The sequence below is a fragment of the Equus przewalskii genome, chromosome 10 (assembly GCF_037783145.1).
Source record: "Equus przewalskii isolate Varuska chromosome 10, EquPr2, whole genome shotgun sequence".
Classification (NCBI taxonomy): domain Eukaryota; kingdom Metazoa; phylum Chordata; class Mammalia; order Perissodactyla; family Equidae; genus Equus; species Equus przewalskii.
In genome coordinates, this window is record NC_091840.1 from 13,699,435 (window position 1) to 13,726,910 (window position 27,476).

At 44.0% G+C, this 27,476-nt stretch overlaps 1 protein-coding gene across 4 annotated transcripts in view; it reads left to right on the plus strand.

The window, feature by feature from the left end:
* The window catches only part of PRKCA (protein kinase C alpha), a 405,935-nt gene that overhangs the window by 300,949 nt on the left and 77,510 nt on the right, over positions 1-27,476 (plus strand). For all 4 annotated transcript variants that reach the window (XM_070560196.1, XM_070560194.1, XM_070560197.1 and 1 more), the window contains 3 exons: positions 16,198-16,354; positions 17,418-17,552; positions 17,810-17,906. In XM_070560196.1, the coding sequence (XP_070416297.1) occupies positions 16,198-16,354; positions 17,418-17,552; positions 17,810-17,906 (389 nt within the window). The remainder of the gene's footprint in view (positions 1-16,197; positions 16,355-17,417; positions 17,553-17,809; positions 17,907-27,476) is intronic.

Below are 27,476 nucleotides of genomic sequence, written 5' to 3' on the forward strand. Positions count from 1 at the left end.
AAGTTATCTCCCATTCTCAGTCTTCCATTTTGGTTATCTTCTCTCTCATCACCATCATTTTGTCCTTTGGCCTGCATTCTGCAAGAGCTTTTCAGGATTCTTTCACAGCACTGACTTAATTTTCTCCAATGCCAGGTCTGCTCTTTACTACTCTGTGGTTTTAAGTATGTTACTACAATTTAAGTTTCTTTGTAGGCATTTCTTACTTGCCCACCTCCCTTCATCTTGTCTGCCTCTTTGTATAACCTTCTGTCATTAAAAAAAGTCTCATCCTGTTTGCCTTCCCTCTCAACCTGTTTGCTCAAGTGGCTTGCTGTTCTTGTTTTATGGAGATGGTGTTTTCTTGCATTTCCCAGCAGTTTATATGGAGTTTTCTCAAATATTCTTTTGTGGTCCTTTTTCCCTCAGTAATCCATTTTCAAATGTCTTCTCTATGATGCTATTCCCTTCCCTTTACTCATCAATATATTTTTTAAATGGGCCACATATTATGTGTGTGTTTTCTTTCTTTCTTCATTTTCAAATAAGGAAGGCTATATCCCAATTTGGTGTTTGCCAAAAGATGCTATGTTGAGATTCCTCATTGGCTCTGTCTACCATCTACTTGGCTACTGGTGAACTATCTTCCTTCAAAATTAATCTGGCACTCAAGCTGATGTGTGTGGTTCCTAATCCAATATCAGTGTGTCTTTGCTGGACCCAGGTGGGATCATATCCATTTCTTAGTGTGTGGTAATCACACACACAACCAATGGCGTCCATTTAAAATTAGAATCCCACTGACACCAAGGTTCTTCTTACTTCCCCACCTGTCCATTCTGCTTCACACGTGGGGCTCATAACCCTCAGGATGTAATCCACCAGCCCTTTCCTTCAGCTGATCCTTTGGTTTTTCCTTTGGAAGTTACACTGTGTAGAATGATAAGAGAGAACAGCATTTTGGCCCCTGAAATTAGAGGACCTCTGCAGTAAAGGGATACCTCCCAGGTTTTTTGGCTGGTGAAGACGCTGTTCCTCTGAGCAAAGGGGGAGACTTAAAGAATCTTCCTGCTATCTTTCAGGTGCACAGAAAGGAATGTGCTGTTTCGTGCATCAAGGATGGCCAGACCACTGATAATTTTTTTCTTAATGCCAACCCATGAGGCTAATAGTAGAAATTTCTCTAAGATCACAGCAAGTGGTTGGTCGGTCTCAACTGTGGGTTTCTGTCTTTTCCAAGATTGAGGTAACATTTCAGAGGGACTCAAGAGAAGATTGCATTTCAGAGGTTGCCAACTGGTTACCTTAATTCAGTGTAGAAATCTATTGATTTCTTAATCAGCTCTTAGAATTGCCACTGTTTCTAGAAAGTCTGGTTAATTAGAAGAGGAATAAATCCCTCTTGGCTACTCTCAGTTGAATCTAAGCTGCCCACCATCGTTTCTCACGGTAAACATTATTCCTCTGTTTTCATGCTGTCACCTACTTTGTCACTGTGTGGGTAGCTTTTCAATGTACTGCCATTGGTGGAGTCTGTCCTTTAAAGGCTGAGGCAGAATCTGTTTCACTCAGTTCTGCATCATCTCATTGGTCATTTCCCCTCCAGCTATGATGTTTCTAAACCTTCAGATACTTTAGACGGGACCTGAAGGGCAGCAGAGGCCAAGGGGAGAGCACCCCAGCCTGCTCTGCCTGCCACTCACTTTCCTGGGCAATCTCTAGTGAATTGTGTAATCTCTCTGGAAAGCAGTAGAGTTGATTGGACTGGGAAAGATTCCTTCCACTTTGAACATAAGCTGCTGCAAATTGATTTTCGAAGCATATGTTTATGACTTTGTTTTTATAGTATCACCTGTGTCCAAAGTTCTGTGTTCCCAGTGTGGAGACTAAGTAGCTAAAGGTCCTGCATCCTGGAAATAGTTCCTAGACTAGGGGTCGGGGGTCGGGGGAAGGAGTCATAGGATGCCTTTGGTATGACTTTTCGGGGATAATTTGGCAATATATGTCTGGAGTATTGAATGATTTTGGACCCTTTGATCCACTTCTAAGAATGTATCCTAAGGAAAAAAATCAGAAATTCAGGTGAATATTTATGCATGAAGATGATCGTTTGCTATGTTATTTATAAAGGTGAAGAATTTTGAATTATGTAGATGGCCCCAAACAGAGAGTTGATTAAATAAATTATGATTTACCTGGAAAATGGGATGTCAGAGATTTGAAATATTTTCAAAACATGCTTTGTAATCTTATAAAGGCAGGATCTAAAACTGTATTCATCGATATGAATTGTATAACAATAAATATTTCAACGTAAATATATGCAGAGCAAAGAGACTGACAGTAAATACACCAATATGCCAACAGTGGTTCTCTCTTACAGCAGAAATATAGGTTATTTTAATTTTCTTCCTTATACTCTTATGCATTTAAATTTTTGTATGATGAGTACATCCATTACTCTGATAATAAGAAAAAATAAATATTTCTTAAAATCTTCCTATGTTGTTTTTATAGAATCATTTCAGTCTCTTATAACCTGGAAAATATTACTTCTCTCACAACCAGATTCCATTTTCTTTTGCAACATCAGGTCTATAGAACTTTAATAGAAAATTTTATTTTCCACTAACTATAAGAGAAAAAGTAGTGAAATATTTATGATCCTTTTCCAAGGACCCAATGTCGCTCTTTCTCATCTCACTCCATACTCCTCTAAGTTGTCTTTGATAAGTTTTATTCCAGTGGGACTTGGATTGGAGAGTTGCTGATGCTTATTTTCTGGTATATGAATGGCCACCGGATTTACTGGGACAGAAATTACATTCTTATCTCCAAGCAATGAGTCTCACCAATGAAACAGAACATTCACTAAACAGGTCCTAAAATGTGAAATTACTTATGTCCCTGAATCCAGATTTATGTATAGGTTGTGTGTGGGGGGCGGGGGGGCCACTGGATAGCTAAACAGGTGTATTTCTAGTGTATCTCATTCTTCCTGCCTTTGTCTTTGGCAATGAAGAAACAAATATTGCAGAACTCATGGGTCATATTTTATTGACATGGAAGGGACCGAATCCAAAATTCTGTGGTTTCAGCAGACAGCATCGGCAGACTTGACACAGCATAATTGGAACAAATGGAGCAAACCAAACAGCACCAAGAGGCCAGTCTGTTCACAGGATCACAGTCTATTGTTACGTGATCAAAAATTGTTCATCGTTGTTGAACAGTGAACATTTTATTCCTGAAATCTCGAAGAGTTCTACATGGTAATTTTTACCCAAAAGTAAATGGCTCTTTCTGATATGTTTTCCTTGGAAGCTGGAGCCACGTTACATGTCCTTTAGTCTTTGTGGGCTCAGTGACCCTTTCTTCAAAGTATTGAACGTTCTCTGAAAAGTGCATGACTCCTTTTGTCCTGCCTTTTTTCCTCCATTGCAAAGGCTCGTTAGGTTTTTCCTTGTCCAAGAGTCCCTCTAGATGGACACTTTATGTACTGCAGCCGAAAGATGAGAAGTTTGCAAAGCTTTCCTGTCTGCTTTAGTTTTCCAGCCAAACAACAAGACTCCATTGGGCACTCCTGGTTTTGCCTTGCCCTGTGCTGACTCTGAGGGGAGATGCCCAGATAGGATGTGGTGCAGCCTCTGCTCTCAAGTTGCTATCAGTCTGTAGAGAAACTCCAGTGGGCTGGGCTGGCTGTAAAATGGAAGGTCAGAGAATATGGGTCTTGTGCCAAGGTAAGGGCTAGTAGCGCTGGATGGATGGAAGGGTGTGCTCCAGGTGGCCCAGGCATGGGGCAGCATAAACCCAGGAGCACAAGACATGGGTGGCATGCAGATTTCATGTATTTTTTTTTAAGATTTTATTTTTCCTTTTTCTCCCAAAGCACCCGTGGTCCATAGTTGTATATTTTTAGTTGTGGGTCCTTCTAGTTGTGGCATGTGGGTTGCTGCCTCAGCACGGCTTGACAAGCAGTGCCATGTCTGCGCCAAGGATTTGAACTGGCGAAACCCTGGGCCGCCAAAGTGGAGCACACGAACTGAACCACTCGGCCATGGGACCGGCCCCGAGATTCATGTATTTTAGCAGAGAGTTACTGAGTGCATTCTAGGGTGCTATATTGGGCAGTAGGGGTTCAAAATACTTAGCAGCAGAGAGACTAGGCTCATTGGTGTGCAGTGGGTCTTTTGGGTTGTATAAATACTAAATGTGATAAGTTGGGTGCAGTTCAATATTTCACATACTTATTCAGTCAGAACCAATGCCAGCTTCTAAATCATGTCACCATGCACTAGGTGAATGTGGAACAGAGCTCGGAGTGTCCCTAAAATTTAGGGAGAAAGTTTAAAGTAAATAATAGAGAACACAGGCTGTTGGCCTCTTTTCTATATTGGGAGCCTCAAAAGTAGTCACTCAAGCTATGATTGAAAATCTCGCAGATCTAATTTCTTTGTGAGAGAGGAATGTGACTTTTTTGTTTTCTCTAGTTAAACAATGCCATTGAATCAATCTGATGAGCAGCGACACGTGGGGCAGCCACCCATGATCAGCTGTCGACTATCCTCTCAACGCTTCATTGTTAACTGTTTGAGAAATATTACCTCCTTTTGCCAGTTTGAGCTCGACCTCTAGTGGGCGCCTACGAACGGGCACCCATATTCATGATAACGGAGGAATGTGCCCCTGCCGTGGCCATGGACAGACCACCTTACTAACACTTCCCACTAAGAGCAGTTCCCAGCCAGTTCTCGCTCCTCATTGCCAGGACCTCTCCCTCCCAGACCTCTTCCCATCCCCGGCCAAAGCTGCCTCTCCCTTTGCACGCATGTTCTGCAAGTGTGTGGAGAAAGGAGGGAGATCCCTCAGTCCTTAAGAGAACTGGGCTCTTAAGGCATACAGCAAAGGTCCTTCACCCAGGGCCCATGAGTGCCCTAAAACTGTCATCAAAACTGTAATATTGTGTTAAAGGAGTTTATGGGTTAAAGAAAATGAAGAATCTCTGGGCCACAGTGTTTTTACATGGACCTATCACCCAGAGTTAAAACCCATGTGCATCAGCAACGTGACTTGGGAGCTGTACCTCTCTGTGCCCACTCCCTGCGCCAGCTGGAGCCTGCCCAGGGCCCTTCTTCTGCGGTGACCTTCTGTGCCACCTGATGGCCTATGGCCTTGCTGGTTCTGGTCTTTCGTAGGGTCCCATGCCAGCTTGTCTGCCATCACCTGTGAGACGCCCCACCCTTGCCAGGGCTTATCTCCAACTCACATTCCCTAATCCCAGAACCTTGCCTATTGCTAGACAGCTTGATCGCCCCCGACACGTCTCATGTGAAGGGCATTCGGTAATCCCTGTTCCGGAAGCAATCTGTCACTCCACCAGTTTCCCCATCAACATTTGCTGAAGAGTTCTGGCTTCCTGTACAGAGCTGACTTGTAGCGACGTGAGGGAACTGGCAGCTTCTTAGACACGATTTCCCCTTGCACCATCGTCAGAAGAGGCCTAAAGTAAAGTGAAAACAAAATTTGAGAACAGGGTGTTCTTTCTAGTAACGTGACCAGGAAAGTATAATCTAGAGGAAACGTGAGAACTTTGTGCTGTGGCTGTGTGTCAACATTGTTCTGATCTAGGAGGCTAAAGGTTTTTTTCCCTTTTTCTACCTGATCCAGCCCAGCGGCCGCTTGAGATGCTCCTGAACTGAGCAGCTAGACTGTTAGGAGGGTAACAGCAGGGCAAGCCCTTAATTCTAAAGCGCAGGTGGATTAAGCAGGAGCCAGAGGGGCCTCTCCCATGCCTGGCTCTCCTCTAATGGATCAGTATTTTTGCATCCAGCGCTACTGGGTGCACATTCCTTTAAAATTCTCCTTTCTGAAGCAGCTGTTGCATGAATAAAGAATGGCCCCATTGATGCTTTATCATGCTCACTGTTTGCACTTGGTCACTGGGTGGGGCTGCGGTGTGGAATGGGCTGGGGGTGCCAGAACGAGGTGGGATTGGCAAATTGCATCAGGTTATGGCCAGATAGGATGTTCCATGGAGCAGGCTGCAAATCAGGTTTGTCTAGGAGTACAGACTACTGTGCCAAAAGTGCCCAATGCAGCCAGGGGAAAAGAAGCAAGCATAAGTACGCATGGGAGATGTCGGCTTCTGAGGGTTCTGCTAAGACCAGAGACAGCAACAAAGGGAAAGGGTGGATTCCAGTTCCTGTTAGACGACGTACCCTGTCTCCTCAACCCCAGCCCAGGACTCCTCCTGTTCAAGAGGCTCAGATCAAAGCAGAAGGAATCAGAAGGAAGGAGTCCTAACAAGGAAGTAGAGACTCTTCTCTCATGTCAGTTTCTCCTCAAACAGTTGAGGGTGTCGCTGTGGAGCTGCAGTGGTGGTGTTCTGTGTCACAGATTAGTAAACTGTGGCCTGTTTTTTTTAAATAAAGTTTTATTGGAACACAGCATTTTCATTTGCTCACATATTATCTATGGCTCCTTTCCCTATAACACAGCAGACTTCAGTAGTTGCAGTGGTGGCTTTGTGACCCGCAAAGCCTAAATTATTGACAATCTGGCCCTTTGTAGAAGAAGTTTGCTACCTCTCTTCTACACTAGCAGCTGTACCAGAATACAGAGGCTGCCTTGGGAGGACCAAGTAGAGGTCAACGATCAGGCCCCAGAGTCAGAACTCAGTTGCACCCTTGACTCCATCACTTACTAAATGCCTGACCATGAGCAAGTGACTTAAGATCTCTGTGCCTCAGTTCTCTCACCTGAAAGTGGGCATCTGAGTCATTATTTCACAGCAGTGTTGTGAGGATTAAGTAAGCAGATATAGTAAGGCACATGGAAATCTGTCAGTCTTTTTCTTAAGTTACAATTCACATACCACAAAATCCACACTTTTAAAGTGTAAACTTCAGTGGGTTTCGGTACATTCGCAAGATTATGCAACCATCACCATTATCTAGTTCCAGATCATTTTCATCACCCCAAAAAGAAACTCCTTAATGGAACCTGTAGTAGGCTGAATAATGACCACCCAAAGATATCATGTCCTAATCCCTGAAATCTATAAATGTGACCTGTTTGAAAAAAGGGTCTTTGTAGATGTGATGAAGACTCTTGAGATGGGGAGATTTTGAATTATCTGGGTGGGCCCTAAATGCAATCACAAGTATCCTTATAAGAGAGAAGCAGAGAGAGATTTGACACACAGAAGAGAAGACGATGTGGACTGAGCAGAGATTGGAGTGATGTGGCCGCAAGCCAGGCAATGTTAGCAGCCACCAGAAGCTGGAAGAGGCAAGGAATGGGTTCTTCCATAAAGCGTCCAGAGGGAACACGGCCCTGCCAACACCTTGATTTTGGCCCAGTGATACTGATACTGGACTTCTGGCCTCTAAAACTGGGGGGGCATAAATTTCTGTTATTTTAAGCCACCAAGTTTATGGTAATTTGTTAAAGCAGCCACAGGAAACTATTACTGTCATACCCATTATTTAGATTATAATTTATGCCCTCCTGCTGGCAGAAGGCAGGCAAAAGTTGGAGGTGTATCCTAGTATCTCAACTGAGGTGGGATGGTCTTCAACACACCCCACTTAACGTTGGAGAAGGCTGCCTCATCCAACCTCATTAATTTGGCAGGGCCCGAACATTTTATGAACACAAATATTCCTCCACTCCGTTTTATTTCTCCTGCAGAGGGCTGGAGAATGCTTATTTGACTGGGGGGGAAAAATATATACATATGTGTATATATATAGCCTCATCCAACCAACAGACCTCTCACAGTAGGCGCACAATTGATATTTCAAGCATTATTCTAGAGGAAATGAACACTGTTTTAGATACGTTTGTGCTATTTTGTGCAATGTCATTTTCCTTGGTTTCAATATTTGTTTTGTGATCTTAAAAATCTCTACATTAGTGCAAATTTACCCAGCTCACTTTACACCCACTGCAATCTTCTCTCTGTGCTTGCCATGTGCCGTTTGTCCTAGCATAGTATCTTCGGCAGAGAGAGTACTTAAGCACCATTTCTGAGTATGAACTTGTGGAGCCTTCCCTATGTCTCTGGTATTATGGCCACTGGATGCTCTTGGGCCCCATGTCTCGATGACATTGTGATCTTACTTGGTTCAGGCACTAACCTATTGATTCTTAGGCAGATGTCAACACGTTCCAGAAGCCCAACTGTAGAGGCCACCAGGGACGAAAATGCCCCAATGTGCTAAGTGATTTTAGAATTGCACCCCGAAAGCTACTGCACTCACATCTTTAAATCAGTCCCCTTAGCTAACTACGTTCAAGGCACCAAAGCAGAAATGTCGTTGTATGCACTTCACCTTCCTTCCCACCCACGTCCCTCCGAGGCACACCCACAGCTCAGCCCAACGTGTGTGTTCACTTAACCCCGTGCTCTGAAGTCTCCCTTCCTTCCAGTGGAGGGGTGTGTGGTCTCCCTTCCTCCCCACTCTCCTGGACAAACTTCCCCCATCCCCTCCTAGCTGAGCCGATTTTACTGCCTCTTCTCTGGGACTTTGTCTTGTTAAGTCATTTTTATCACGTAACAAGCAAAACCTGGGTTTTTATGCAATCACAAGCTAACTCCAGTTTGGCTCCCTGTTAGCATTGTGTGACATGCAGGTCATACACCTCTCTCTGCCTCACGACCCCCATCTGCAAAGGGGCCTGGGAAGAGCATCTCTCTCCTTATCGTAAAGAGCTTAAAACAGTGCCTGCCACGTAGCAATCTCTCCAGGAATGCTCTCCCTTACCATGCCTACTATCACCACCATCGTCATCATGTTCATTAGCTTCCTAGGTAACAGAGGGTCAGGGACCTGGTACAGCCTCGATGCCACGTGATCCAAATCAGCCATTCTCAGTGGAAGAGGGAGAGATCACATACACTCATTTCTGCCTTTATGGGCAAACTTCTTAGAAATAAAGTAACCCATCAAGCTTCTCTGGCATTAAACTTATATTCAAATGCAATCATATTTTTATAAGAAATTAACTTATGGGTCTAAAGTTCTTTGAAAGAAGGTGCTATGGCTGTCTAATAATTATCAAAATTAATTCTCTAGGTTTGCTCATGGATTTGGGAAGCCCCCATCACTCTGTTGCCTGATGTTAAATGACACCATGTCCTTTTGACCACAGACACTAAACCCCCACTCGTTTTCTGCACTTGCCTGTCAACCCCAACATTTTTGCATTCGCATTTCTTTTGCTGTTAAGTAACTTCAAACAAAGAAGAGTTTGTGTTGTTTTTTTCTGTCGTGTCAGAAAACATCATTTTTGCTTCTGCATGATGTCGGGTAGGATTGTAGAATCTTGTTTACTCTTGCTTTTACTGTGGAGCAAGGATGGAGGTGGGAGGAGGTCACTGGGTCAGCACACGCTGAACAATCCTGACTTTTGCAGCAAGTCCCTGTTTTGAGCCATTGTCCTTGTTGGTGGCTTTTAAACAGAAGCCATAAACAGAGGTGCTCTTAGGGAGAAAAGGCACTAAAAATAGAGAATTATTTTCTAAAGCAAAGCAGATCATTTGAAGGGCCATTCTGTCCTTGAATTTGGAGGCACTTGACTTTTGTGCATCAGCAAACGATGTCCTCATATGGATATGAGTTCGGCGATGGGCAGGGTTACTATGGGTCAGTGCAGACAAGTTCAGTCTGCAAGCAAAAGGGATTCAGCTGTGTCCTCAACGAAGCTTTTAGTTTGTGTCATGGCTGAATCCTTTGGCATCTCCATGTGCCCAGACAGAGTGCCCTGAGGCAACCTTAGAGGGAGGTTAAAAATCCACAGGGAGGGCCACCCCGTGGCTGAGTGGTTGAGTTCGTGCACTCTGCTTCCGCAGCCCGGGGTTTTGCTGGTTCAGGTCCTGGGTGTGGACGTGGCACTGCTTGTCGGGCCATGCTGGGGCAGCATCCCACATGCCACAAGTAGAAGGACCTACAACTAGAATATACAAGTATGTACCAGGGGGCTTTGGGGAGAAAAAGGAAAAAAAAAATCTTTAAAAAAAAAATTCACAGGGAGGCAGACAGTGAGATGGGTGGGATACACTAGGTGGGTTCAGCGGTGTGGCCCTCACCTAGCTTTTATGTTAGGTGGTGAGCTCTCGAGTGTCTGTTTTATTGTTACACTTTGTAATTTATGCTATATATACACTCTCTGGATCAAGAGCCCATCTGGACTATTCTCTGAATGGATCAAGGATTGCATTGAATTTTTTTTTAATCCCAAACTATTTTGGAACAACTAGGAGCTGACCATTGAACTCCAGCCTAACTCTGGGGTCTAGAAATTCCAGTAGTATATAACTATCCCTTCAATGTAGTAAATTTCTTTACCCTATGGAAACAGTCTTGCCTCCTAGGCCAGACAGGTCTGGTTATCTAGGATGAGGATGATAAAAATAGCAAACACTATTAACATTGATCTTTACTAATAATGGCAAATGTCTATGTAACACTTTGTTCCAGGTTCTCTTCTAAATGCTTTACATATGTTAACTCATCTAATCTTCACACAACCCTATGAGACATACACTATTATTGTTCGTGTTTTACGGATAGACAAACTGAGGAGATAATTTGTCCAGTCATACAGCTCATAAGCAGTAGAGCCAGGTTTTGAACCCAGGTGCCCACACTCTTAGCCACTAAGCTGTACTGAAGAAGTCAGCCCCGGTCTGCAGCCCCTGTCCACGCAGAGCGAGCCTGTCACTGTATGTCCTCAGATGCACATTAGACGGTCACTTGACTGCAAGTTTCTGTGGGTATAGCTTGCCTCTCCCCAAGAAAGCATGGCAGCTGTTTCTTCCTGCCCACCTGCCTGCCAGCGTCCACACCTCCATGTTTCCCACATCAACCAGGCCCTTGGCAAAATCCCTGACTTCATTCCTAAGTGTTGGCTATGCCGTCTACCCTGGGGCATCTTTGATGTAGCTAAGGCTGGCCACTGCTCAGAGCTCATGGTGAGACAGCCATGTGCCTAAACACTTATTCGAAACTCCCGTGTTCTGAGCTCGCCTGGCCTCCCAGATCAGGTATCTCTGGGGCACCAGGGAGGGATTTCACAAGCTTCATAATCTTATTTGAATAGATTTTGTCCAGAAATGACATCTTACATTATCAGGAAATTATATAACCTTTCAACCTGGGCTGGTTTTTCTCAGTGCTGGGCTTGACAGCTGATCATTTCGAAATAGGCACCTGAAACCAAAAGCTGGTAATATAATTAGTATTCTGTATTTCTGTTAAAGTTCTCAAATTACAGAGCAGACTTTCGTTCTGAAACGGCCAATACCATGGCACAGATGTATTTCTTCAGCAGATGTGCCCGTCTCACAGAGGCTGCTGAGAGGCGAGGGAAAAGCGTCACTACCCCGTGCATCCCACCGTGGCGCCCTGGGCCCTTTTGGGCCGACCCTGGGGAGCACAGTCGGCGCTGCTGCAGCTGAGTGAGCAAGGGAAATGCGTGGCTTCTGTGCTGCTGTGTTTAGAGACCGTCTGCCTTTCAGAACTTGAGCCGGCATGATAGAGCTTTACCTCTCAAAAAAGGCTCATTCTCAAGACTTTATCAAAGTATCATGATTTTTTTCCCATCTTAATTCTGTGAGTCAAAACAGTTTGGTTCTTGTAGAAGATGAAAGACAAGGAATGACCCATGGGACCTGTGCTGGGTCTGTTCCTGGACCTACTGGTACTTTTAGACTGAAAATATTCCAGGCCCTTAATGCCTCAGAATTGTCATTCCCGCCAACATGCTTCCCACGTGTGGGGCGGGACCGCTGATGGGCTATGACTTTTGGTCGTACACTAGATGATTTCTGAAGGTACTGAACTGACATTAAAAAGCATTAAATTACATGGTGAGAAAGTTATTCCCTTTTCAATTTTCTTCCAATCTTCGTTGTAACAGAGAAAGACTCTATCTAGCACTAGAATATCCTTAACATTCGAACGCTTGTTGATTTCCCCTTTGTAACTGAGAGCAGGCCTCAGGCAACTGTAGCAGCTGGAAATAAGGAACACTCAGATTTTCGTGGCATTAATTTTTTCCTGATTACTTTCTATTTATGGCAGACCAACTTAGTTTTCTATGTACCAGAGTGATAAATTTTTAAATGTTAAGTGTTAAAATCTGAGTAAATTCTTTTCAAAATGTGAAGAAGAATCTAAGTCCTCAAATGATGTCAGTGATGCTGGTCCAGGGACCACACTTTGAGGACGACTGCCAGGTGCATTGAATGGCTTCACATAATACTGAAGCTTACAAGATGCTAATGTCTGGGCCTCAGCCTGGACAAATTAAGGACTCTGGGTCTGGGGCCCAGGTATCTGTATTTGACTAAAACACCCAGGTGTTTGCAGTGTGCTGCTAAGGTGGACAACCGCTGCCCTAATGTACCCAGCCCATGGGCACCTCTGCGAGGGAGCACCCTCACACCCTCTGAGCCCACATCTTCACTGCATTTTTCCCTTCTTTCTCTCTCCTGCCTCGAGCCCTTCTTCTCACTGCCCCACCACTTGTTTTGCTCTTTTCTCTTTCCTAGCTTCCCCTCTCCCAGCTTCCCTATACCTGCTCCTGTCAGTGACACCCTCCAGCACTGCTGCTTAGTTTAAGACATTGCTAACACCATGCAGTTGCAACCACATTAGAAAATTTCCACATTACGTTGTTCTTCCCAGCGTCTGCTTGCCAGTTCATAAGCTGTCAGTCCAGTTTCTGAACATCTAAGCCTTTGGGATTGTGTTCTCTGCCAGTAACTTGTATTAACAACACTGATAGTAGTTGTTATTGGGCTCTTACTGTGCGCCTATCACCATTCAAGCACTTTACGTGTATGAACGTATATAACCCTCACAGGGAGGTGCGACTTTCCAGATGAAGAAACTGAGGCATAGCGGGGGTTAAGTATCTTGCCCAGGGTGATACAACCATGAAGTGGCAGAGCCAGAATTCAAACACAGGCTGCCTGGCTGCAGAGCCCACCTTCTGAGCAGATGGGACCCTTGGTTGGTTGTTCCCAGTCCTGATTCAGGCGTCCCGGCACGCAGTGAGTCACTCGTCAGGCGGGTGGTTCTCCTCTGCAATAAGAAATTGAAATTTGGACCCGCCGTCTGCTTCGCTGACATCTGCAATTGATAACTTTATTTCCAGCTTAAACGATAGCATCTCAGGAGGAAGCCCACAGCTTTAAATTCCATCAAGATTTTAACTCATCACCATTCAGAAGAGATCAGCCTTAAGTGATTTTCTGTGTGCTGGCTGTCAGAACTGTAAATCGAAGATGAAAAAGCCAGCACCCACAATCGTTCTGCAGCTGGCAGAACTCTTGGCAGCCTTGATGGTTCCTCATTAGTTTATCTGGGATGGAGCCTCAGTGTGAGACATTCTGGAACTTTCTCTGTCTTTTAAAAAGTATGTGATTCTCATTCCAGTGCTTAATTGGAGAGAGACCTTTGGCTTATTTCCATTCCTGTAGGAGAGTTCCATTTTGACGCTCAAATTTTTCATCTTTGGTGATAATTGTGTTGCTGTTTTAGGAAACTCGACCTTCTGTATTGCATTAAAAACCTTCTGCCTGAGCCTGGGGGAATTCCAAGCTGGTCAGGTCCCCTGGAGACCTCCTACCTCCTTGAAGATTTTGAAGTTGTGGTTGGTGGAGATGAGCTTGAAACACTGTGTCTGGGGCCTAGTAGGGACTCCAATGATGGAATCTTTTTTTTTCCCTCTTATTCCAAGCCACCAACTGTATATCATTGTGCATTATAAACACTATTTAATTCTTCCCAACAATCCTATACCACTGGAAATATGCCCCTGTTCCTTTTTCTAGATGAAGAAACAGAGGTTCATGAACTTAAGTTTCCTGGTGCTTGAGGTTACATGGTGAAGGAGGTAGGATTTGAAAGCTGGTCTGCTGAGCTGCAGAGCCCATGCATGCTTGTTTATGTTCTGTCTACTCACAGTTGGGTGAGGTTAGATATTATGAGAAAAAAAATCCCTGGAAAGCCTAAATGGAGTATGAGGAACATATGCTTAGCTCCTCTGTGGCTGGTAGACCTGAGTCGACCCACTCCCCCCTCAGATCATTTGAATATGTTCCCATCTGTCACCTTCCTGTGCTGAGGCTTCCAGGCGAGGAGGATGTAAGGCTGGTGGCCAGCAGGCATCAGCATCAGTGTGTCCCCAGACTGGTATGGGCAATGCTTGTCTGTGACTTCCGCTCTTTGGGCTGCACCCCCCTCATTTGTGTCCTAAGACCCAACATCTTTAGCATCCTTCTATCCTCCCCTCTCTCCCTGCCCACGCCAGCACCCACTTCTAAAATTCTTCCAAAATTCTTAATTTGACCATCAAACCGTGCTGAGGATCTATACTAATAGGCCAGAGCAGTGGTTCTCCAACTCTCTTATGCATCAGGATCACCTGGGAGCTTGGCAGACATCACTGGACCCGCCCCCAGATTTCTGACTCAGTTGGTGATACCAGTGCTGCTGGTCCAGGGGCCACACTGTGAGAGACGCGAGGTTAGAGAGCCAAGTCCCAGTTAGATGTGTACTCATGGTTTCTGGCTAATTAAGGGTCCTGATGGTGGGAAAGCTCAGCCACATTGGGGAAGATGCCATTGGAAGATGGCGAGGAAGACATTTGGGGGAGGCAGGCCCAGGCCTTAGTCCCTTCTCATCACAGTGATGGATAGGGACCTGTTTCATTGGCTTGCAGTGGCTTTAGCCACTCCCACTGTAATAAGCCGGCTGCATCTCTGAGCATGCTTCCCTCTGTGAGTGAAATGGCCGTTCCTCTAATTATTTGATTGCCAGATGGGTACTTCTCAATCTGGAATGTGCATTGGAGTCACCTGGGGATCTTGGTAAAGCGAGGATTCTGAGTTTGTAATTTTGGGGTAGGGCCTGTGATTCTGCATGGATAATGAGCTCCCAGGTGATGTCCCAGGTGCTGCTGGTCCGTGGACCTGCACATTCCATAGCAAGGCCATGGCACACCTGTGGAGCATATTCTGCGTTACAGCTGTGGACATCAATAGCTCTTGCCCCTGCTGCACAATAGAATCACCTGGGGAGCTTTTAAAACCCAATACTTGGGGGGCCGGCATGGTGGCCGGCGGTTAAGCTCGCGTGCTCCGCTTCAGTGGCCTGGGGTTCGTGGGTTCGGATCCCAGGTGTGGACCTGCACACCACTCATCAAGCCATGCTGTGGCAGGCATCCTACATACAAAATAGAGGACAATTGGTACAGATGTTAGCTCAGGGACAGTCTTCCTCAAGCAAAAAGAGGAAGATTGGCAAAAGATGTTAGCTCAGGGCCAATCTTCCTCACAAAAAACAACAACAAAAAACAATACTTGGGCCACATCCCTCAGAGATTCTAATTTAGTTCTGAGCATTGGGATTTTTTTTTTTTTTTGAGGAAGATTAGCCCTGAGGTAACATCTGCCGCCAATCCTCCTCTTTTTGCTGAGGAAGACTGGCCCTGAGCTAACGTCCATGCCCATCTTCCTCTGTTTTATATGTGGGACGCCTGCCACCGCATGGTTGATGAGTGGTGCATGGATCCGTGCCCGGGATCCGAACTGGCAAATCCCGGGCCCCCGAAGCAGAGCATGCCAATTTATCTGCTACACCACTGGGCCGGCCCCTGAGCTTTGGGATTTTTAAAGCCCCTCCCAAGTGATTCCAATGTACAGCCAGGTTGGAAAACACCAGCCTTTACAAAGAAAAGAGATGACTCTCTCTAGGAGTTCAAGTACACGTGCAATGCCGTGAACTAGGTCAGCTGGTTGCTTGGGGTGGGGTTGAAGGGTACACCAGTTCTCCTGGAGAAGGGCTGCCATTGGCACCTGGGGATCTTGTTAAAATGCAGATTCGGCTTCAGCAGGCTTGAGGTGGGGCTCAGGTGTCTGCATTTCTAAGAGGCACCCGGGCACAGATGCTGCTGGTCCAGGCCAATGCTGAAACTCAAGGCCTGACCGCACGGGCCCACTTGGTGCCCATTATCTCTGGCAGGGGTGGCAGTGGGTAGCTTTTCTCATGTGGAGGGTCAGAGGCTCTTGGTCCTCACCTCCTCTCCCGTCAGTCGCCATCCTGACGTCCCTTTCATTCAGCTCCGTATTGATGCAGGACACTGGGCAATATGGGTCAGTTCTCTTTTTGTAACATTTGATCTTTCTTCCTTCTGTCTTCACAGTACGAGATGCAAAAAATCTAATTCCTATGGATCCAAATGGGCTTTCAGATCCTTATGTGAAGCTGAAACTTATTCCTGATCCCAAGAATGAAAGCAAACAAAAAACCAAAACCATCCGCTCCACACTAAACCCCCAGTGGAATGAGTCCTTTACCTTGTAAGTTATGTCTTCTCTTCTCAATTGAATTCCCTCCCTCCACACCGTGTAACTGCCCACCTCGTTAGAGATAATGAGCTGGGATTGTTATAAACGTCTTTAAACGTTTCTTCATTAAGACTTTCCTCAGACTTCTGCTAGGGAGGTAGCTGTTGTCAGCCCTGTTTGATAGATAGTATTATTTTACCAGGAATTACGTAATACAGGCCCCAAATTATTATCTATACCTACTCTGTACAAAAAATTGTCTTAGATTACAGATAGTATAAAATGTGCCTCACCTCTTGATGAACTTAGGTTCTTTTGAGGGTTGTGGGAGAGTAAGGAAAAACTTTAAATCATAATTTTTAAAACACAGAATAAGTGAGTAACATGGAAGATGCTGTTGCCACTGAAATGGGAAGATTCCTCACCTTTAAACAGAGAAGACTTCCTGGAGGAGGTGACATTTAAAATGGAACTTGAAGGAGGGCCAGGATTTCAGAGGTGGAGATGGTAGAAGGGAAAGAAGGAAGGAGGTAAGGGGAGGAGAGAGTGGCATAAATAAGTCAGTGGTGAGAAAGCCCTGAGTGCAGCTGAGCACAAGCAAGTAGTCCACTTTGTAACCTTGAACATAGGAAGCTATTTATCTGTGGACAACCAGAAAGGTAGCTCTCTATTGTCTAGAACAGAGGCCAGCGAGCTATGCTCTGTAAAGGGCTGGATAGTAAATATTTTAGATTTTGTGGTCATATAGTCTGTGTTGCAGCTACACAACTCTGCTGTTCTAGAATCAAAGCAGCCATAGACAATATGTAAACAAATGGCCACAGCTGTGTTGCAATAAAACTTTATTTATAAAAACAAGCAGTGGGCCAGATTTGGCCTGTGGATCATAGTTTGCTAACCCCTAGTCTAGAGCTCTGGTTGCCGCGGGGCTGGAACTCTGTTGGCAGTAGGGAGCCATGGGAAGAGAATTGAATTTTTTTTTTTTAATCTCCGACTCAGATCATTAGCATTAGCATGCGGTGTATCCCTAGAAATCATGATCAAGATAACCCAGCGTGTGTGTGTTCTTTTCCAGCAAATTAAAACCTTCGGACAAAGACCGACGACTCTCTGTAGAAATCTGGGACTGGGACCGAACAACCAGGAATGACTTCATGGGCTCCCTTTCCTTTGGAGTTTCGGAGCTGATGAAGATGCCAGCCAGTGGATGGTAAGGAAGCCTCTGAGGTTGAATGTGTCTGTATCAACCAAGAGTTAATGGTCTCAAAACGTTAGAGCATTTGGAGATTCAGAAAACGAGCCAGTTTAAGTCTGAAATGACCGTTGAATATATAGTTATCTGGCTCTAGTCTCCCCATAGGATGCGTTTCAGGAACAGCTGGATAGAGGGTGAAGGAGAGAAGTTGCTGAACCTGTGGTGGCGCGAACACAGCTCTTAACTCCCCTTCTCTCCCTTGTCTTTGAAAGGTACAAGTTGCTCAACCAAGAAGAAGGTGAGTACTACAACGTACCCATTCCAGAAGGGGACGAAGAAGGAAACATGGAGCTCAGGCAGAAATTCGAGGTGAGGATACCAACAGAACGACTGGAATCGCCTTTCGTTTAGAAAGCTTAACTTCAGGAAGGACCAGATTTTTGTGGTCACGCTGCTGAAAGGCAAAAAGTAATTTAAATGTTAATCTTTTCTTTATTTAAAAAGGTAAATGCTGTGTAATCACCTTCCTTCCCAAGCTGTTGACATTCTATGTCCAGGATCATTTAGAGAATGGAAATTGGAAATATCCCAGAAATGAGCCTGGTTGATTTCTGCGTAAGAAATTGGTCTGAACGTCGTGGGGAGACAGGCAAGGTTCTGAGTGCAGTATTCCCATTAGAAAGAAGGGCTGTATTCCTTCAAAGGAGAGGATGTCGTTTTGGCCTTAACTTGGGTGTAATTAAGCTTTCATGCCAGCGTCTTAATTTTTGCTCCACATCTTTAGAAAAACCCAGCTCTTTCTCTTCTTCCCATTGGGTGTCTGTATTTGCCTGCTGTCCTGGGTTTGTTTGTCGTCTTTCTCCCTCCTTTTTCTGCTCTCCTCTCCTCCTCACTTCCCTCTTTCTTCTTCTCTCTATCCCTCCTTCTCTTTACGTACCAGATGTCTCAGCTTTTAATGAACCTTATTTTCTCTAAGCACCTGTCTTATGTTTGAAGGCACAACTTTTAGTTTTTTTCTATTTCTCTAATCACCTGCACTTTGGCTGTTGGAAGGATTCATATCGTAGCTGATTCAGTCTGGGTAGCTGGTTAATTCCTTTTTGAATCTTTCTCCTTCTTAGGCTAGTTAGGATTCCCTGGGATTCCCCTAACCTAGATTACACATGTACACACACGTATGTGCAGTAGACACTGAATGGTTACGGAAATGTTGACACTAATGGGATGCTGATGGGCTTATTTTTCTCTTTCTGTTGTTTCCTTCTCCCAAATAAAATTTTGTCCCCAAGAACCGTATAGGTCCTATCCAGATAGAATGAATTCCAAAGGATGTAAAACCTAAAAATGTTTCGTTATGCTGATATTTGGTTAAAGTTGATGTTGATGGCAAATACTTAAGGTCAAGTGCTGTGAGCCTTGGTGCCCGCAGGAGCACAAATAAGTGAAATGAGTCACAAATAATATAAATAAATAGCACCTAATAGCAGGCTGCAGAATTGAAGAGACCGTAGGGAGCAGTGGGGACTGGGATGAGCTGGTCTGCACAGGCCCTGTCTGAAGTCGGCAGCCACTGCTACTCAGCACCAGTTGATTATTGCCCTGCATGACTGGGGGTCCTGTGCTGTCGTATCTTCCAATTCTTCAAGAAAAGCCAAAATCCACATTTTTATATGACACTCTGATTACTTTTAATATTGGCAGCTAATTAAAACTTACAACTCTGTGTAGGTCAAACACACGTCTATTGCTTTAAGACACAGGTAGGATTCAGCCAGTGAGAATCAGCTTACGATCGCTGTTCTTGAAAAATATAGGATAAATGAATAAATTTTATATATATATATATATAATAAAAAAGAATAATGAGGTTCTTTCCCAAGAAGCCAGGCACAGCTCTTTTTCTATTTGTTTCTTTCTTCACTTGCTTCATTATCTACTCCCACCTCCACCCCACCGCTGAGGGCAAAAGCCTGGAGCACTAGACAAGAAGGCTTCTCCCTAGAGCCCCGTCCCCAGGATCACACCACCCCCGTCAGTGATGAATCCTTCTAGAGAGAGTTTCAGGACACTGCGTGCCAGCATTCCTCAGATGTTGCAGGCAGGGGAGAGACCAGAGGAGCTAAAAAGAACCTTACTGAATTTTGCGCTGTAGTGTAGGTCATTAGCCATCAATGGGTCAAGACCTGCTGGTAGGGAACGCGTCTGAGGGAGGAACATTTTTGGGGATCATATGGTGTCACTCTTGGTGATGTCTGAGACTTAGCTTTGCTGGTAGAGAAATATTCGCCCACTTTTTATGCTTCGGTTCTGTGGCTTCCTAGTGAGTAGCCTTCCTGTTTTTCTGGGCAGTGAGTACAGCCTTTTATAAAGGTCAGAGTTCCAAACTCAAAAAAAAAAAAAAAAACACACCAGGCCAGAGGGCTTGAGGCCAGAAGTGCCACATTTCTCTCTAGAGGATGGATGGTTAGAGGCCGTGCGTGTGTCATGCTGGTTACTGTTCTTCCTGGGAGAGCCGTGGACTTTGCAGTGGAGCACTAGCCCAAGGGCGAGTGGCATCAGAGGGGAGGGTTCTGGGCTCAGAGCATCTGCATGAGCTACATTCCAGCTTTTTCTTTAAATATCTTTCAGCTTGCATTTCCTAGATGTTACTGGAATTACATTAGCTTGTTCCTTTAGAGCGTTTGTAAAACACACTGCAAGAGAAACAGTCAGCAGAAAACCACTACATGATGGTGTCAAGAAGATGCTAAGAATTTGCTGACAACTGTCGTGCTGCATTTGAAATGGAATGTTCAGATCTGTTTTTAGGCAGGAGTTCAGTCATATAATGGTGTCTTGTTGAGGTCTGTAAATGTGAAAGTTGCAGTATTTCCCCACTTGCCAAACTGCTGGGAAGCAATGTGCAAGGGCAGAAAGGTTGTGTCCATTTGAGCCGTTCTGGGTGCCAGCCAGCCTTCCCAAATGGGGTGCCAGTTGGATCAGGGTGCAATTTTGGGAGCTTCCCTTAACCCCAACCATTTCCTCCTCCTCGGTTCCCAGACATGGCATGGTTGTTTCCCAGTGTCTGCAGACCCTTCTTTATGCCCTTTCTCACCCTATCATTGCCACTCTGACTGGCTTTCCATCATATTAGTCCTTTCCCCACCCACTCTTCCATGGATGCTTGCCTACCCTCTGGTGACAGTTTGATTCAGCTGAGTACTTTTTTTTAAATTTAAAGTTCAATGGTGGGTCATGATTGGATCAAATGCAACATGATGCTCCTTTTAGGACCAGACATTACTCAGTGGGATCTTACAACATCTAGTCTGTAGGGGTTATTCTTTCTGTGTCCAGCTCTGTTTCCTAGAAAACATTAACCAAATGTGGTTTTCGAATCCTTCCCCAGAAATCAAAGTCATTCAGTCTGATGGAAGAAAAACCAAAACGAGCTTTACAACTTTGCCACTGCATTAGTGTTCATCTGACAATAGCATGGAAAAACTTGCAAATTTATTGTTGATTCTAGAATCTTGGGAAACAGAACCATCGGTGAGTGAAGCTCTTAGGAGCCAAGGAAAATCCTAGGATGGTTGGAAATGAGCTTATTCTGAAATGCGTTGTCCCACTAGAGCAGTTCATTTGCCCAAAAGACACAACAGACCAGAACCTTGACCGTAAATTCATGGACAGGGTGTCTGTGGGCCTGTAACCTGTCCTGTTTTTGTCTTCAGATAGGCACGTGGCCCCTGATTCACAAGCATAAATTGTATATTTGTTCATTTTGTTAGAGGTGGTGCAGAGGATGGTTTAGCCTTTGCTCAGCAAACGCTCTGTAAAGGGTCCGGTAATAAATACTTTAGGCTTCCCGTGCTGTGGGGTCTCTGTCACGACTCACCTCTGCCCTTGGAGCAAGAAAGCAGACGACGTGCAGACAAATGGACATGGTTGTGTTCTAATATAACATTACTGACAAAAACAGGCGGCAGATCAGATTGGCATATGGGCCTTTGTTTACCAGTCCCTAGTTTAGCCCATGGACTCTAGAATCAAATCCTGGTTCTGCCATTTATTAATCACGTGACCTGCCTGTGTGTGTTCCTCACTGTAAGTGGGAATAATAGCAGTGTCTGCTTAACAGTATTGTTTTCAAGATTAAGTAGTCAATAGAAAAATCCTAAAAGCATTCTTATTATATAGTTATTTGCTCTTATCATCATCATCATTATCAATGCATTTCACTGGAGAAACTGGGTTATAGGAAGATTTTTTTTTTTTTTCACTTCTGGAGCTTCCCTAAAGAAAAACATGAATTTTCCTGTTGAAATCATGCTCCGAATAGTGGGCATGTTCTGTCCTGTAGTCCAGCCATATTATGATATAGAGACATATCGGTGAGAAGTTTATCACCATTTGTAACTTTTTTTAATGAGAAAATATATCCTCATTTACATTTAGATGGATTTCTGGAACATAATAGGTGTGTGAATTGCGAACTTTGTGTAGCTGGCAGAGGATCAGATAATCTCTGGACAAAACTGTCAGTGGCTGTCAGGGAAGTCGAGAGCCTGGCGGTGAGGAGCCGGTCTGCACTGACACCTCTCCGTGGAGTGGTTTGGTTTAGGGTCCTCATTAGAGACTCAGAAGGGAGCACATCTGAAAGACATTTGATATAATCGCACCAAGACAAACCCAAGTATAACCACAGGGATAGCAGCTGTTAATGATTCATTAGATTAACAACAGAAATGTCACAGTTGATTGATTACTGGTGCCCTGTTGCTGTTTTGATCTTTCACCTCCTGAGCTATGCCTAGGGCGTAACGCATGACATTCAACTTTCCAGTTGGAAGAAAAGGTATCTTCTGACCACATCTTTTCCTCATTTAAAACGTTTCCAAATTGTCATTTGTCCATTTCCATGGTTATTTGTGAGCTTGAGCATTTTTGCATTGTGTTTATCAGTCAGTTGGTTCTTCCCCTGAGCCGTTTGGGCCAAATCCACCTCCAGAGTTGGGGTTGTCCTAGAATCTAGAAAATGGTAGGAGGATGGGGCTGGCCTGGCAGTGTAGAGGTTAAGTTCATGCACTCCGCTTCCACGGCCCGGGGTTCACTGGTTCTGATCCAGGGTGTAGACCAATACATTGCTCATCAAGCCATGCTGAGGCAGGCATCCCACATATAAAATAGAAGAACGTGGGCACAGATGTTAGCTCAGGGCCAATCTTCCTCACTAGAAAAAAAGAAACAAGGAAAGAAAATGGGAGGAGGTTTGGGAGGAGGAGAAAAGTTGAGGTGATTTATAGGACCACTTTCCAGTCCTTCCTTTGGAGCCAGCCACTTGCTTCCCAGGGTCATATTCCCTCCTCTACCACCCCCTTCTCGCTGATGCACAGCCTTTCTCCTAAGACTTGGCCCCTTATGCCTAGGGCATTTGATTCTAAGCAAGACCTTCTTCCCCAGTCCTGCTGCCCACAGAGAAATTGAGCCAGAAGGGCTGATGACTGTAGCCCTGGACCTGGCTCCCTTGGGCCGACAGCACCCACAGACGGGCTCCGGAGTCGGTGGAGACCACTTCTCCCTTCACATTTCATATTTCAGAATTTAACAAAATAAAACCTAAATTCCCTCATTTTACTCCAGTGTCACAATCACCGTCTCTAATTTGTATGTTTATGACTTTTGGCTACAAATGGACTTGAGTGAACTCGTTCCTACCTGTGGGGTTGCTTGTCTCCTCCCCATGTTGTTAAGTTATTGGAGATTCTGATATAAAAAAGTGGAGCAGCTTTCCTTAGATGAGGCTACACCATTCTCTTCTGCGTGATTATGAGGCTTTTCATTGTTTTCATCATTTGTTTTAGATAATTAAAAAAAGTAAAATAAGCTAAAAGCACCTGAGCCTTTTTCAGTTCTCACTGCAGCTGTCACCTTTGTCCCATCATTGCTGCACTCCAAAATAAGTTAAAATCTAGAATTAAAAAAACGTTAAAAAGCAAAACAGACACATTGATAGCAGAATTAAGATAGCTAAGAGGCTGCACGCTCCGGGCTTTGTCTGCAGTGAAAGATTTCTGTTGTCGGAAAGTAATGTCCCATTAGAAAGCTGGCAGATGATATATCATAAGTAACTCTTTCGAGTATCAGGATTCAAGAAAACAAGATGAATTTATTTAAATTGCAGTGTCCCTTGAAACGTATGTGAGTTTTCTATAGGGAAATGCTTTTGAAGTTCTATGAGGAGAGAAAGTTGTAATCAAGTGTGAAATACAGTAACTGCTCTTGGGTTGTGGTCTTGACTACCACCTGCCATCCTGTCCCTTCCAGCCAGCAGGAGGTGTGCTGCTGGTGGGGACAGTGATGAAAACAGCGGTAGTAATGACAACGCACAGGGGGTCACTGCTGCGCTGCAGGCAGTTTCTCTGCTGAGCGCTTTTACCAGTTTTGTTTGAGAAGTGGTGTTGCCTCATGGCTAAGGGCCCTGGAGCCAGACTGCTGGAGTTCAGGTCCTGGCTCTTCTATATCCCAGCCGTGTGAACTTGGGCAAGTTACTCGATGTTTCAGCATGGTGTTCTAGAAAGAATATACAATTTGGAATAGTTAGCCATGGTTTCACATCCCAGCTCTACCACTTACTATCTGGTGACTTTGGGTATTTAAACTCTCTGATCTTGAGTTTGCTTGTCTGTGAAGTGGGGATAATAGCACCCGCTGCATAGATTGGCTGTGAGGACTAATTCAGTTCATTTATCTAAGTTGCTTAGCTGAGGACCTGGCGTATAGTCGCTGCTCATACATGTTAGCTATGACTCTTTTTTCACTTGTATCCTACCTGAGTATATGAACTAGACAGTACTTACTCAAGTTTGGTTTTGATGTACATTTATGAAAACATAAACTCTGAGACTACGTATATGCACGTGCAAGAGAGCTGCTGCCAAGAGGTAAGAGCATTTCAGAGCCCTATTTTGAGTGTTAGAAATTTTGTCGGGGAATCATTCCTGAGAATACACCAGGGGATTGATTGTCCCAACATTCACGGCTTTCTGGAGCCTGGAGCTTAATTCTGATTTTCCTCTCTCGAAGATGTTTTCATGCTCAGTTTCCCATGCTGTATGGCACACACGGGGCTTTTCAAGGTTGTTTGAACTTGAATGCTTACCTGATTGGGAGCTTTGGCCCATCAGAGGGACATCCCTGCTCTGCCTGCCCTCTGATTGTTAATGCTACCCTTGGCTTGACACCTCCCCATGAGCCATCTGTGCTCTGCAGAACCTCAAGTTGACCCCCTCGTGATAAGTCTCATTTTCCCCGATCATAGACCATTATCATCCTTTGCAATTGACTTCATGCCCAGCCTTTCTCTTCAGATGGTTGAGGAAGGCCAGAAATTCTTCTGCCTGTTGGATGGGTCAGCCTAGAGGACCCAAACCTATCTATCTCTCATGGTTTGACTACACTGTCGGCTAAATAAGCATATAATCCTAACCTCCCAAGAGTGAATAGCTGCATTTTCCCTTACCTTGAAAATCCCCTAGGGCTGCACTGTCCAGTTCGGTAGCCACTGGCCACATGTGTCTACTGAGCCCTTAAAATGTGGCCAGTCTAATTTGAGATGTGCTTTAAGTGTAAAATGTGCACCAGATTCCAAAGACTCAGTATAAAGAAAAGAGTGTAAAATATCTCATTAATTTTTGTATTGATTGTATATTGAAATAATATTTTGGATATATTGGGTAAAGCATATTGTATATTTAATCTATTTTACTTTATGTTATATACTTTTATATTGTATATTAGTATTAAGTATAATATTTTTGAAATTTCATTTGTTATATTAACGAGGTTCTAGGAAATTGAAACTTACATATGTAGCTCACAGTGTATTTCTACTGGACAGGGCTAATCTAGAACATTCCTCCCATTGAAGAAATAGGGATTGAATTGCAAAACCCGTGACTTTCTAATGTGTTTTCCCTGGGCTTATAAATCATTTATTTCCAAGAGACCTGGGATTTCAGAAAGTGGGTTCCCTCGAGATTCTAGGCCTGTTACTGGGCCCAGATAAGTATATTTTTTACATGGACTCTGTAACTGTATTAGAGACAAGGATGTAGCAAAGCTTAGATAATATTTGAGTTACTTAGTAATTTCATAATGCACATTTCTAGTAATAGCCCCAGAAGTCACAATGAAATCTATGGAGATTTTCTGGTTAGTGGGAAAGCTGTGAGCAGAGGGTCAGAGGTCTGTGGAAGTGAAGGCTCAGAGAACTCATCTGGCCCTGCCTTGTAGACACAAAGTTGTTTTACCTCTCGGACTGTAGTGAATGTGTCACCTAAGGGCTGGGAACCCATGAGCTACATGAATTTTAACAGATATTTTGAAAACAGGTGACACTAACCTTTCATGGCTGAAATATTTTATTTGAAAGACTTGTTCAAATAGATTCCACAAAATGTCCATTGGTCAGAATTTTAAGCTGGATTAGCAATGGCTTCTGTCAAAATATTATATAATGTCTGTGTCTTCACAGTTTTTGTTTTTATGACCATTCAGAACTATATCAGGGTCTAAATCAAAAGAAGCCAAAATAAAACTGATGGTCGTGGCCCATTGGAATGAGCTGTTTGTGGGGTTGGTGATATAGTTCCAGAAACTACTTCTAATCTCCCTCAAGACTCTGCAGATTGCCTTAAGATCGCATAGATCTCCCTCTATAGATCCCTCTCTCGATTTATTCTGGGGAAACATTTGAAATTATCCCTATTACTGATTATCAAGTTAATATGATCCAATTACTATCATAGTTAAGGTATTTAAATCAACATAGATGAGACTCTGTTACTAGGTTATTTGTGGAAAGAGTCAGCAAGCATTTTTATGTTTACTATTGTTGAAATTGGATTTTCCAGAAGCCTCCATTGTCTTTGAAGGCTTTATCTAATTCAGAATCTTCTTCTCTGGATGGGGAAAAAAAATAGTTCATTGGAGACCCTCAGATAAATTGTAGCTATTTGTTGATATGATCAGGCCTGCTACTGTTACCATGGAAACCTGTCTACTTTCCAGTGACCTTTTGGACACAAAACAGAAAATCTATGTGCCCCAATGTGGATTCTGCTTTTTTTGGTCCCTAAATAGCTACTTAATTACTTTCTGAATTGTGTGATGTTAAGGGGGAAAAAAACTGTAAAATGCACTTCAGTTAAAAGATACTTTAATCTTTGTGCTTCAGCTCTGTCTTAGAAGCAAAATCTTAGATGGAAATAAGACAAGGTTTAGCGTTGGAAATCATTTTCATACATTCATTAGATCATTGTCAACAGAGGTTAACACTGCCACTCAACTGAGCAAACTCAAAGCTTCTAAAAGCCGCTGCACAGAATTTTTGATTAGTCTGTAAGGGAGGGTAAATGCATTTATATTATAGCGTTGGCAACATGCTTTCAGTTTAATTTATCTTATGGAAATGATTTTCTTGGGAAACCAAAGAAACTTGTACATTCCGGTTGTCTGTTCCATTCTAATGGATTCTTGAAATGACTTAAAAAGCCTGTGTTTGTAGTGATGGAGGTCGCCTTGTGGGTGAATGTTGCTGGTTGAAGAATCAGGGCAAGCTCATGTTAAATGTTAGAAGCACTATCCACATGTCCCCAGGCTCAGGTACCCACAGGGATTAGTGGGTACCAAGGATGCTTCCCTCTGTCGCCAGGAATTGCAAGGAGGGAAAACAGAGACAGTGTCCTTTGGCACTAACGTAGACATGGCAAGTGAGCATTGACACAGGTCTTTATGGTTCTGTCTCAAGCACCTAAGAAGACATCAAAATCCCCTAAAAGAGAAAAGCCTAGCATAAGGCTGACACAATACATAATGCTGTTTCCTCTTTTTCCCAAGGAACATGTCCTACAAAGAATTAGGGTTGGGGGTCTCTAGAGGGGTTAATCCTAAGGATTC